General features: G+C 47.0%; 1 protein-coding gene and 1 long non-coding RNA gene across 2 annotated transcripts in view; one reads left to right on the top strand and one right to left on the bottom strand.

The window, feature by feature from the left end:
• Window positions 1-704: 704 nt before the first annotated feature.
• LOC127592319 (uncharacterized) lies at window positions 705-2,347 on the bottom strand. The gene is made up of 3 exons (XR_007960109.1): window positions 1,836-2,347; window positions 1,433-1,742; window positions 705-753 (listed from the first exon to the last, which is right to left on the bottom strand). It is a non-coding gene; the product is annotated as an uncharacterized LOC127592319 (long non-coding RNA).
• A 319-nt stretch (window positions 2,348-2,666) lies between these two features.
• The window catches only part of LOC127592310 (forkhead box protein O3-like), a 34,465-nt gene continuing 23,317 nt past the window's right edge, over window positions 2,667-13,814 (top strand). Inside the window, exon 1 of the mRNA XM_052052959.1 lies at window positions 2,667-3,622. Coding sequence (XP_051908919.1) covers window positions 3,080-3,622 — 543 coding nt within the window. The 5' untranslated portion in view covers window positions 2,667-3,079. The remainder of the gene's footprint in view (window positions 3,623-13,814) is intronic.

The raw sequence follows: 13,814 nt of genomic DNA, 5'->3' as shown, positions 1-13,814 counted from the left end.
AGAAAGGTCAGTAAACTCCTCAGCAGAAAAGAAGGAGGCCATGTGCAGAGTAGTTATTTGCTGCCCTCTAGTGGACAAAATAGGAAAATAATCCACTGTTTTGTTTTAAGCAGTTGTTTGTCTCGTAAATGAAATCCCCATTCACTTACTGTGCATTACACTGCCAGACCAGACAAGGAAATAACTACGATTGCCAAACTACGAAAAAAAACATACAAATAAACAGTAGCTATGTCACTGGAGGGGAAAAAAAGCATCGTTTTCTCCCCCCTTTTCTCCCTATAGGTGGCAGCAGAAGGCAAGCATTTGCTACAAGGGATGAGTTTCTCCCTCTTCAAAGATGAGGTCATCTTCATGCACCATTCCAGGCTGGACCAGCCTTCTGCCTTCGCCAAAGCACAACAAAGAGAATTCTGCTCCTTTTAGATGCGTTCCACTGGGTAAGTGGCCAAACAATCACAACATGCAAACAACTGCAGAGGGATGGTGACCAATGCATTAGACCTCGCGTCACCCCCAGAAAAAAAAAAGTTCATTGTGATAAAATGTGTTGGGTGGCAAGTCAGACATAAACATGAGTGCCATGGATTAACCCACTTCCATTTCACCTTAGTGTGGAGGGGGTCATGTTGTGCTCGATGTCAAGTTGGATCATGAAAAGCCGGTATGCTTATGTGCTTACTTGTGGCCTGGGGTGGGGGTGGGGGGGTCATCTCAGGTTTGATGCACAGGTTGGAAAAGCACAATCAAAACCTAAAAGATAATGTCATACAGTTATGCATCAATGACATATGATTTCGTTTGACCTTTAGCTTAACTGTAAATCCACTATATGCAAGGACTGGATGCGGCCAGTACGTTTGAGTGCATGGCCGAGAGTTCTCTGCAGGAGTCAAAGTGCTGCATCAGGTGTTCTCTTTGCTGTGAGATGAAAAAAAAAAAAAAAGGCGTCAGACAATGTGTGTGTCTGCTGTCATCCAGCTCGCTCCCGACTGCCTGTGAATTTCCATTCAGCATGTGGCAGCCTAGAAATGCGCTTATTAATAATCCATAGTATCCAGTCATCTTCAAAGTCGCTGCAAGCAGCGCGGTGCAGGGACTGAAGTCCATTGCATTTGGATTTGTCCCTTTTATATGCTCATTTCTTCGGGTTTATTACAAGAATTGAGCGTTTGTGGCCATTTTATAGCAGTTTTAAAAAAAACGTTTGCATGGCAGCCCAGCTCAAATTCGGTCGTTTGCCCACAACCTAAATTCTAACCAAACTGCACAAAATGACTGCCTTTGACAAAACATACATTTAGATCCAGCTCTTAAATGGATCTTACACTATGGCGTCGGTGTTGCTAATGTTTTGCCTTGTAGATCACAACAAATCAGGCATCATTTGAAAACATTCCTGACATGAATGTACAATTTTTAAGTAATTTACTCAAATAAAGGTTCAGCAATCTCGTTTTGGCCGTAAAAGTAGCCACCTGATCATGGTCTCTTTTTCGTGAACGTGGATTCCGGCACAGGTGGAGACGCACTGTGCATGGCGGAGAGACAAAGAGGACCGCTTGTTTTCATCACGTCAAGAGTGGGAAGGAGGAGGAGGAGGAGGAGGAGAACGAGAGACAACTCTCCTTCACTCTCTCTCACACTGGCTACTCATGGAGATGATGTCATCCTTGGGCCAGGTAGACGAAGCTGGAAGGGAGGTAGGCAGGGGTGGGGAAGTGGGTGGAGTCTCAGTCCTCCTGCACAGAGTAATGGACAGGTGGTTAAAGATACACTTGGGGTTAAATAGAATAAAGTTATTTGTTGGAGTGCTAAGCGAGTAGTAGACTAACTTGAAAGAATATTGATTTCATACAGCCTCCAGATGGATGTGTTGATCATTTACACATCGCAAATCCTCTTAGCTCATCAGCGCAGCACTAATATCAGCTGTTCTTTGCGGAGGATAAAGAATAAGACTGTGAGTGCTCGTCTGTCACTTGTGTTGCTGCGCTGTTTGTGCTCAATCCGTTTTCGAAAGGGTTTGAGCACATCAGCATAGATGCTAAATAGCATTAAGCGAGCAGACTGAAAGGCAAAGGCATGCGGTTGTTTTCAATACATGAGGTGCTATTGTTCCCTCTTGTTTGATGTTTGTTTTGACAGTAAAATTAAACATACTGTGGAAGGGTTAATGAAAAGCAACTGTCCCCTACACCCTTTAAACACCCCCCTCCCACCTCCCCCCCTCTGGCTTTCGACTCAACATGAGTTGCTTTAGCATGTTGTTATATTTAATGTCTTTTTTTATTGATTTACAATAAGTTGTTATGCTAATGTCTTTATTTATTCTAGCACACACAAAATTCATACCGGTTCATACCCTCCAAAAAAAAATTACAATTTATTCTCAAGTACTCAATTAGATTGAAAGTGTTTCATTGAAAAACCAAACCACGTCAACTAAAAGAGTTGTTGTCAATGGCGCAGTCAACAACTGGTTCCTGGTAGTTGCAATTCGTTTAATCCCGATGTGGATGCAAACTTTATGACTCGATAGTTACTGTCGATCTCCACTGACATGTTGAGACGCGTTCTGCTCTTGCATTGTCTCTTTAAAAGGCGCAGCCGTGCAGGAACAGGATCCACCAGGGGGGCTGGACCTGGATTGCCTCGCACGCTGGTGGCTTGTCTGCGTAATATGCGCGTGTGCATGTGTTGTAGAGAGCACATCGAGATACAGTAGTGTAGTAAACCGGAGTGAGGTGGCAGTCTTGGGAGGAAAGAGAAGGCGATGGCGTGCGCGCGACTTTCTGAGATGTTTTAAAGTCTTGCCTTCTGGGGAAACTCGCGGTAATTCATTTCGTCTCGGGTTTGGGACTTGAGTGCTTTTGGGCGTCCGACTGACGATACGTCGTTCATTTGTGTCTCTCCCCGGGCATTTTTTTTTGGATATTTTTTTTCCAAGACAGTTTGAAGCGCGCGCGCGAGCCTTCAGTGGAATAGCAACAAAGAACGGGAGCGCGCATTGATGGGACGCGACTTTGACAGCTTTCCGAGTCGTCTCTCGTAAAGTCGCAAAGTAAAGGCGGACACGATGGCCGAGGCCGCGCTTTCCGACGCCGTGGCCATCGACCCGGACTTCGAGCCCCAGCAGCGGCCGCGCTCCTGCACCTGGCCCCTGCCCCGGCCGGACTCGAGCTCCGCCAAGCCGGACGCCCACGACATCATCCCGGAGGAGGAGGACGACGACGAGGAGGGCGCCCACCACCAGAACGCGGCCATCGTCGGCGGCGTCTCCGGCGCGGGGACTGACGACCAGAGCAGCGGCAGCCCGCTGGCCGACGGCGCACTCTCCTCGCCCGGCCAGGAGAGCGGCGGCTCGCCGCTCTCGGCGCACTCTCCCCCGGCCGCCTCGGGAGCGCTGGCCGCGGGCGGCCTGACCGTGCAGCAGACCCCCAGGAAGGCTTCGTCTCGCCGCAACGCCTGGGGGAACCTGTCCTACGCCGACCTCATCACCAAAGCCATCGAGAGCGCTCCGGACAAGAGGCTGACCCTGTCCCAGATCTACGACTGGATGGTCAGGTCCATCCCCTACTTTAAGGACAAAGGAGACAGCAACAGCTCGGCTGGATGGAAGGTAAGAGTGAGTCTCTCTCTCTCGCTCGCGCGCGCGCGCACGCACACGCGCCTCTACCCAGCCCAGTCCCCCCTCCTTCCTCCATCAAAACAAAAACAAAAAAAGCATGTGCCTCGTCAACACGCACGCGAGACCACGGCGCACTTTTACGAGGGTCTGGTTCTCATCGTGCCCATTAATTCCGTCACAATTCAGTCGATCACTTTGTTTTTGTGCACCATTTGCATCTATTGAAATGTGCCACTTGAGCCAACGCGAATACTTGTTGGGTGCTTGTCACTTCAGCAATCGGTTACCGAGTGTTCACGAAACGTGGTCGGTGATATGACAATGGACTTTGAACACTAGTTATTTGTTAAGGTTTTCAACAGTTCCATTTCAGCATTAAAAAAAAAAAAATCATGCATGTTTGTATATTTGGGGAGTAATCTGAAAATCGACCGCAACATATTGAATCGGAATCCCACGGAATGCACACAACTTGTTACGTACGTATATACAATATGTATATAAGATGTTTTTACGGTGACCAGTCTAGGGTGCATCAGCAGGACTCCTTTCAGGGATGGCGTTTACGACAGTGGACAGCTTATCAGGTTGTCATTATTGGTGCATGAGAGGGTTAATGAATGGATGTCTATACGCTGTTCATGAAGCGCGGACATTCCATCCCATTTTTCTCCGACAAACATCTATTATTTAACCCTGGAGAACCCACTGAGTCAAATTTGGCCCCTATAAATTCTGCTACTCAAATGCTACTACTATCATTTTCCGAATAAGAAAAGGTTTCTTGGGTTCTCAGGGGTTAAGGCGAGCCTCTTAACTCATTCAGTACCAGCCAATTCCAGACCAAGTCTGAAAAGACGTTTAAAAACGTCTTTGGGAGTGAATGAGTAAAAGTGACTTGGCGATCGGCGCACCCTCAGCGAGCTGCTAAAACGTATCAAGAGTTATTGATGTCACCCTTAAATCTAGTCACGTGGTTTCAAGCGCTTGTAGGAATCAAGACTGTTTGCCTTGCCGCGCAAAACGTTCGAGACATCTCCCGCTCGGTGGCGTGACGTGAACAGCTCTCCTTTCCCAAATGACACGGCGTAGGTGTAAGCGAATATTCCGGCCGTTGGTGACGTGAACGTACTTTTTTGTTTCTCCCGTTTGCGAGCCATGTGCGTGAGAGTAGTCCTCCGAGTGCACAGAGAGACAGACAAGCGAGAGAGCCACGTTGCAACCGGTTTATCTGGAAACGCGCCTCATTTTGTGTGCCCTCCCCGACAGCTATTCACGTTAATCCACGAACAATTAAAAAAAAAAATCCTTTCACACAGGCGGAAAAGGACTCCACAAGTGGCAGTAGTCCTTTTTTTTTATATTTAGAACCAGATTGCCACAACGCCATATGATTGTCGCACCAAAATGTGTTGCCTTGTTTCGTTATGTAAAACTCGGGCAGGGGAAGCGCCAGTGGAATGATTACATAACGAGTGCACTGCTGGGACTTTCGGTGAACTTTTTGAGGGGAGAGCTTTGAAAGGCAAGCAACAGGGGCAAGGGTGGGAGGGGTTGGGGGGGGGGCTAACTCCCCTCCTACAAAAGACGTGTGGGCTGTGCTAAGGAGGCGCAGGGGAGGAGTGACTGACAATTTGGACAAATGAATAATAATCATACCTTGGACTTGCAAGTCGGATTTGTTTTTCTGCTAAAGCTCGTAACCCCGCGCAGTCCTCCGTGTAAAGGATCATTTCCTCCACAGAAACAAATTAAAATGCCAAAGTTTTTCTCAAAGTTCAAGTACCACCTAAAAATAAGTCCTCTCTAAATTGGTTGACTGGAAGTTAAAATTCCAACAGAGGGGATGATTTTGACATTTAAGTCGACTTCAAGCTGTAAAACGTCGAGGCGGAGTCGCGGAATCGACCTTTTGCACGAGTTGCATTCAATAAAATGGCCGAAAGTGCATCGGTGACTTTGGCTCTCCTTGCTCACAAGCGAGGGGGCATTGCAACAAATATCTTCTTAAGTCGGCCTCTTTGACAAAGAGAGTCTGGATTTCCCTCCCCAGAACTGGTTACTCCCAAAAACCATTTACCCAGAATGCCCCAAAATCCAAGATGGCCTTTAAAAGTGAAGTGGCTCCACTCCCTTGACCGTTCCAATTAAGGCTTCTCAAGTTTTTGCCATGTGATCTGGTAAAACGTTTGCGTGTCTCTGCCAAGGTCGGGTTTAATGTCACCATGCAGGGGCCGTTACTCTTGGAATCTCGGGCATGGGGGCCAGGCTGTGAGGGTGGGGGTCGGGGGTGTTAAGCCTCATCGGTCCATAAATCTCAACAGTCTTTTTTTAGTCCTCTTACCAAAACATCAACACATCATCATTTTTATCACCTAAAACTATTTATATTTTTTTTTATAAAAGGTGAGAGCCCCCAACCCCATGGATGAAGAGTTTTATGTGTGTGCCTCACATAATGAGCTACGATGAACTTTGTTTAGGACGGGTAGGCCCAACCCAAAGCCCTAAAACACATTGAGAACGTCTTTGAACTAAATATCGAGTGACTGTTTTACAGAAGCCCCCCCCCCCCCCCTCACTCACTCTCAAGCAGGGGTCTCAAACTCTGGTCCTCCAGGGCCCCTTTTCCTGCATGTTTTGGATGTTTCCCTCCTTCGCCACACCCAATTCAAAGAATCAATTCACGAGCGAGTTTGAAGTAAATGTGTTGGAGGAGAAAAACATCGAAAAAAAAAAACATGGAGGAGTTTGAGAACCCCTCCGGAAAGTTTCACGGCGTACAGTCAGGTTGGAGAGCGCTCGCGGTTTCACGCGGCCGAGGGCACCCTTTTGTTGAGGAGATTTGCTGAGCAAATCCAAGTAATCCCTGCGGGTTTCACTCTCAGGTTCCCACTTACGTCACTTCATATCTCTTGTCGGTGAACCATTAACCTCGGCAAAACCAGGTCAAGACGAGCACAAATAAGGCGAGGGAAGATCTGATCACCTTATGCAACCACTCCGCCGGCTTCTGACGTCGGGTTGCGCGTGTCCTCCTCGCCACTAGTCGGCGCTACACTGCGGCGCTTCCACACATTCGTCTTTGTGAGCGAAGGCCTTTCCGTCACATTGATCTGACATGACGTTAATACTCGCCGTATCGCTTCTTGGTATCTGTGAGGTGGGGAAATAAACCGCAAATTTCATTTTTAAAAAAAATAATCAATAAAAAAAAATCCAAATTCACTTAATTGGTCTCAAAATTGTGAGTTATTAATCTGTCTACCCCAGAGATGTATAGTGACAAGCAGAAGAGTGAAATTCTCTTCCGTTAAATAGCAGAAGGTACAATTAATGTGTTCATCTCCCAGTTGTCATTCATCGAACCAAACGATAGCTTTGTGGGCGACTAAACAGGCCCAGTTGAGCATCAATATTTCAGGAAAGTGTTTCTCACTATGCTGTTGATTTTCTTTCTTTTTTTTTTTTTTCGAACAGAGTGAGAGGCTGGACAAAAAGGGAGAGAGCTCCTTTGATAAGCATGCCCATGAATGTAGTTGTGAGTGGGATGGGATTAGAAAAAAAAAATTATGACCAATGAGATCAGTGTTTGTGAATTATTCATTCATTTTCCGCAGTGGCGCTAAATCATTTAAAAGGTTACCGTGTGTTTTATTTCATTTTTCCATAAAAGAGACTGTATGGGCCAGATAGAGAGTGAAGAAAATTTGAAATACGATCTCCGGGGAGCACTTCATCTGTTTTCAAAACGTAGGGAGCAAAAGTAAAACATTACTAGAGAAGTCAATACGCACATCAAGTACTCATAACCTGCTAAATGGACTTAAAGTACTAGAACGAAATATTCACACTCTTCCCCGCCTCTTGCTCGGAACACAGTCGGGCGGGCACGGTGCCAAAACGACGGTACCCTACGCAAGAAGGCAACAACGAGAGGGGAGGTTTAGTGGCTCGCCGAGTCAAGGGAAATTAACAAGCTTTGCTCCCAAAATGGTGTAATACAAGTGCCCCCTGGCTCTGATTCCCAATGGAGTGCTTTGTGAGCGCGTGTGTGTGTGTGTGTGTGGAGGGTTATGGGAACCCACCAGCTCCAGGCACCCCTCCCAAATGTCTGAATAGTGTCACCCAGCGCAGTCGGCCTCCAGGCTCTGTTCTGGTTCCATTTCCAATCAATGGGCGCAGTTCTTTCAACAAGAGAAGCTCGCCTTGTCGCCGGGACTTAATTCATGCATTCACACTTCTGGGCGATTAGCTTGAATTTACCTCTGTGTTTTCTGGGCTGTGGTAATTACTCGACGCGACGGGCCAGCGTAGAAATGCACTTGGGGATGGGGGGGTTTGGGGGGGACAAAAATATCAATATCGCCGCTGCTCTCCATCCATTTGCTCAACAAACCGAAGCGATCAATAGAAACGCGACACGCATGTGGGGAGGACATTAACGTTGTGGTGCGCCGTTGTCGGTTTGGTTGCGATGTACAGAAATGATCATGGCAGCCAATTAAAAAAAAAAATGCAGTGATGAGTTGTGTACTGACTAAGTGCAGTTCGGTTGTATTTCGCTTTTGTTTGTTGCACATTATGGGAGTACTCGTTAGTACATTTATATATTGTGGGGGTGGTACTGGTCCAGGGTGTACTCGTTACTTTTCACCTAATGAGCGGGAGCGAGCAAATGAGTGGACGGATGCAATCAAGAATTTGCATCGACGGAGGCTGCCCAACCAGTCCCTTTCATTTCAAATTCCCTTTGAGCTTCCCTTTTACACGCAAGTCCTCCAGGCAAAGTTCGGACACGGAATGTTGAAAAATGATCATGTAATTGGAATGAAACGGCCCCGATGAAAGCAAAACAAATAAAAAAAAAATAAAAAGAAGAAGCTCAGCTGTCGTTGACCGCCCCAGCTCCAAGCACGACCAGTTCTCTATTCAAACGCGCCTCTCAATTATTCAACACGCTCAGGAGGAATTTAGAATGCCGTATTAATTTTTAAGAGCTGTTCTTGGCTGAAAGGCGCATGTTATTATTATTATTTTTTTTGCAGCGTCTGTCTTCACTTTCCCGCCCTCCAACCTCTGGTCCCTCATTAGTTTCCTGCTCGCGTCCTCGTTTGTCTAGATATAAAATAGAGTGCAAGCAAGCTAAACAAGCTCCCGAGCTTGCCGCCGCGCTTCAAAACCGTTTCGGGGTGCTCATGAACAATTGAGTCGGAGATTTGACAGTTCCCCACCATTTACACGGGTGTATCTACTACTTCCCTTCATCCATTTTCTACAGCTCGGGTCCTCATCAGGGCCATCTCCACCCTACTTTTTTTTTTTACAGAGAACCCATTTAGAATGTTTATTTTTAAAATTCTAAAGTTTATTTGGGGGATTCAAAAATATATATACAATGCATTTCAATGTACATCAATTATTGATGGGTTTTTACAATTCATGTACCGGCCAGGTCCACTATACCTTACTGTAATGTCCTCGCATGTGGGAAAGGAGAGCCACACTTGCTAAAGCGCTTTTCGGTCGTTTGGTGTAAGCCGGTAAAACAGTAAATGACATAAACACAACGGACACACTCTTGCAGGAGCTGCTGTCAGCCACGGCTTACACTCACACGTCGACCCACCAACAAGCCATTTACTAGGCCACATCTCTTTCAGTCACTTGCCTCTACAACACGGGTGTCAAACCCTAGGCCCCGGGGGATAGATCGGGCCCGCCGTGTCACTTTATGTCCCCCGCATCAGCAACTCATGTGTGTCAACTTGCATGATCCTTGCTAAAATCTGTAACGTCAAATTGTCACATGCGATAAATAACGTTGAGATTGTGCAATCATTTGGTTACTCCGACAAGCTAAACCAACCGCTCCACCTAATTGCATTTGCCGCTCATTACGTGCAAATTAAAGCCAAAGCGTCTTGAGGTATGTAAAGCAGTTCGGGGCCCTGTTGAGTCGGTGAGTTTGGAACGGAACTTGCTGTCAAAGCAGGCCTCTCCCGCTCGAAACAAGCGGCTCAGCAGTTTGGTTCGCCGGCAGATTTACGCTGATCTCTTTTCCACGGTCGATGCGTGTCGCTAACGTTTCGGCCCGGTAATTGAAGCAAGGCGCGTAGCTGAATTTGAGAGACAAAGTCAATTGGAGCCAAACGGTTTGTTGCAAAACACGTCTCCACTTGCTATTGACTCTTGTCAAGCGGCGCTGGCAAGGTTCTATTTCAGGTATCATTGGGCAGCCCGGCTTCCATGCGTGCCAAACTAATACCGCAAGAGTGATGGAAAACTACGACCGGGTAGCAGAGTAAGCTCACGTTACAGCGGGTTATGCGCGTGACATTTGAGGTTTCGAGGTTACGGACAGCATGCCATGACCGACAGTGCAGTGAAAATATGATCGGTTACTTTGTCGCAGATGCGCGGAGAGATGAAAAATATACCCGCCACCGTCTCAGATTTTCAGTAATATGCTGATAGCGTTCAAATAGCCGTTGCTTTAAGTAAAACCGTGATAATTGCTGCTAATCGTTAGCATGTTAATGCCGTTCTCCATTTCTAGATGAGTAAAATAGCGGCAGCAATTTGGTTTTTTTTTTTGGTTTTTCTTTTTGTTTATGTTGAGTTTGAGAGTAAACTAACAGTCTCAGCTACTTATAATTGCATTTAATGTCCCGAAAAGGAATTTATGTTTGCATGCCCCTTTATGGCGAGCTCCGCAAAAGCCCGTCCCCCGCCCCCCGATGTTGACATACTGTTCTTTTTCGTAGGTTTTGCTCTCGAAAGTACCGAGATATCCAACGAGATAAGCGATGCATGTTTACTTTGCGGCCACCGATCTCATATCTGTTTACATTTCTCGAACTCCAGCCATCAGCTGTGCCCATTTTCTTGCACCGCGCAAGGCCAATTACGGCCAAACGCAATTGACGGTTTTAGGCTGGAACTGAAGACTTTGAGTTTTGATTTTTTTGATTTTTTACCCCAATTCGAGATCATTAGAACGGATGAAAAATGACTACCAAATACCGGCCCGACTGGAAATTCACGTTACACCGATGCCGTCTACGTGCCGTTGTACAAAACAAATAAAACGTGTAGAAACGCAGCAACTACACGCATGAGACAACTAGTTCTTTTTTTGTTTGTTTGTTTTTTTGGCGAAAAGAGTTTTTTTTTTAAGTTGGAACAACAAAGCAAGCAAATTGTACACTCCAAAACAATACCTTAAAGTTTGGGGACCATACAAGGAACAATTAGTTCCGCTAAAGTCTTGGTTCTTCTCACAATTTTCGCAACAGCAAAATTTTTAAATATTTCATCGAACTGCCCAACATTTTAATTCTTTTTTTTAATTGATTTTTGGGAGTTTGTGAGCACGCATTAACGCAGTGTACTTGTACATGCTAGGATGGGTTGGGTGTTGCTCATCTCCATAGCATCTCATTGCTTGTCAAGCAGGTTGGGAGGCGCACGCTGGATGTCACCCCACCCGCCCCCCCCCCCCCCCAGCCGCTTTTACACAGCCTTGAAGGCAAAATGATGCCTGAAAGGCGTGACAGTGGAGCTGTGAGACAGTACACACCAAAGTATGCGTTTACACAAGCTTCTCACGTGAGGATCATTATTGAAGATGTTCAACCCCTGAGCCGAAAAGGTTGCAAAAAAAAAGTTTTTGCAGGACCTAATCTGAGGCCATCGAGTTAGAAAAACGCCACTTTAGATGGGCGGTACAGAGGTGGCTCCACACTCCAGTATAAAATAAGCGCAAACTGCAATTTTGGGGCCTTTAAAACTTTAATTTGTTTTTCTCCGGAGCCCGTCTCGTTCAATTACTTAGCCAAGACAACGTGGCACCCCTGAGTCGGTAAAGGCGGGCCGAGCTGCTCGTCCTGATTAACAATTAATCGACGACGGCCAAGCTTTCTGTGTCAGCAAAGGGGTGGAGGGGTTCGGTTGGGGGGGGGGGGGGGTGTACTGGATGCGAAAACGAAAGAGGGGGTGGGGGACTTAAATCCAGTTGTGCATTCCTTCTCAATTATGCTTCTAGTCCAGATTGATGGCAGCGAATTAATGCGGGATTAACTGTTTTGGTGGCCCACTAAATTGAGCTAATCCAGCTCTGCTGTGTGTATTTGCTTACGTGTCTGTTCCTTTGCGTGTGTATGTCTTCATACAGCCCTACTCTGCATATTTTAGCTGCATGATCCAAATATTAGCATCTACTTTTTTTTGTGGGGGGGGGGTCTCCAAAAACAAGAAAATTATAACAAAACTTTGTTTTTGTGGATTTTCATCGATTGCGGCTAGGTCTGGAACGGGGTTCGCTTTGGATTAAAAAAATATGTTACGTGTAGTCCACCTACAGCCGCGATAAGAGCCAAGCTTGTTCTAACTCCGAATGGGATAAGCAGTACCGAAAACGAATGGAGGACTTGAGAGTTTCTAACCGTAGCTTTCGAACAACAGCGCAAAAGACAGTCGGTCGCACCGCGCCTGCAATAAACCACATGTCCAGTTCTCTCCACAGACACAGCGAAAAATGTCCAGAGGTCAACATGTCCGCATCATGCGTATGCCGGTCTGTCGCAGGAACGCCAACAGCTCTTGTTGTATACGCGCCGGCCTCAAATGTTCCGCATCGTCCACGCGTCATTAAAACAGGGGAATGATCTTTTGGGCCGAGAAGGATAATTAGTTCCCACAATGGTCGACTGCAGAGCTTGTTGGTAGTCCCCCACACACGTACACACAAACGCGCATGCTAGCCTCCAACAAGCGCTAATCCCACTCCTTTTTGAAGTCGCAACTACGACTCGGGCCTTGACAAGTGTGACCACATACATTATGGGAGGGAAGTGGGGCGGGGGTAGCGGGAGGGTGGGGGGGGGGGGGGCAACGTGCTGCACTGTAGCATAAAGTAAGTCTTTGATCAGCGACTCAATAGTACAGTCAAGTCCAAAGGCTACTTACTTTTACAACTACTACTGAATGCGTTCACTCGGCAACGTCGTCGGCGAATGTCGTTGAAACACGGTTCGGGTATTTAACGCAGCTAAACCAAACACGACCCACCCACAGTTTCATCCGCTTCCATGCTAGCTCCTGGATTCATTTGTGGCTATGACCTGAGGTAATACACTCGCCAGTGTGCTCGTATTCAAGTGGGAGCGCATTATTTGCGACACATTCTGCGGAAAGACCAGCACCGGTTTCATCCGGTTGAATTAGTCCACGCCAGAGAGCGACCGGATGATCAGAGAGCGGCTGACCAGATCCAATCCAAAAATTCAGATACTTCTAAAGCGCATTGAAAAACAAGATGGTGGCTCAATGAACTAAGTGATCAAACATGCTCGAAACAATTAGCACCATATTTCCCCAAAATACGGCGACCTTATCAATCCGATGCGGGAGGGGAGGGGGGGGGGGTATCGGTGTGTGTAATGTATCTTCACAGATAACAATCCACTATGTCTAAATGTATCGTAAGCCATTTGGAGAGGCGGGAGATGGGCCACCGTTTTCATTTCTCATCTTAACGGTTATGGTTTATGGTGCCGAGGCAGACCTTTGTTTACACACCTGGCTTTTATGGGAGAGTGTATGTGGCTTGGGGGGTGGGGGTGGGGCAGAGGGGTCGTGGGTGTCTGTGCTTGGCAAGGTTGATAAGAGGAGCTACAGTATACAAGGCGGTCGATCTAATAAGCGTGTCCTTGCGTGTTTGCTGACAGCGCAATAAGTGACGTGACGTGATCTTTCCTTTGACGATCGGACCGCTCTGTTCGATGGCCGACCGAATCTTCCTGCCAATCTCTTTGAGAGTGCGGGGGTGGGTGAAATTTGATTCCAAGGCACATCTTACTTCGAGTGGTAAAACTCGAAGACTAACCCCCCAAACCCCTCCCCGAGGGAAACGCCGGAGAAAATCAGTCGCCCGCAAACCGTCTCAGCCGCCTCTGGTTGAATTCAACAGGAGAGTGTTGCATTTGCCGCCAAGGTTTAAAACATCGACGCTGCGTCGTCGACCATCAGCAAGGTGACGGGTCAGCGCCTCAAACCGGATGGATGTTTTCGAGTGCTGTTTGCGGGAAGAAGTTAAACTGTCAATCATTTCGCCCGTGGGTTGCTAAGCGCCTATTTCAGAAATCTGACACAAAGTCAAATCCTCTTAATCCGACCAAAA

Source organism: Hippocampus zosterae, chromosome 19 (assembly GCF_025434085.1).
Source record: "Hippocampus zosterae strain Florida chromosome 19, ASM2543408v3, whole genome shotgun sequence".
Taxonomy (NCBI): Eukaryota; Metazoa; Chordata; class Actinopteri; order Syngnathiformes; family Syngnathidae; genus Hippocampus; species Hippocampus zosterae.
This window is presented reverse-complemented; position numbering and strand designations above follow the sequence as displayed.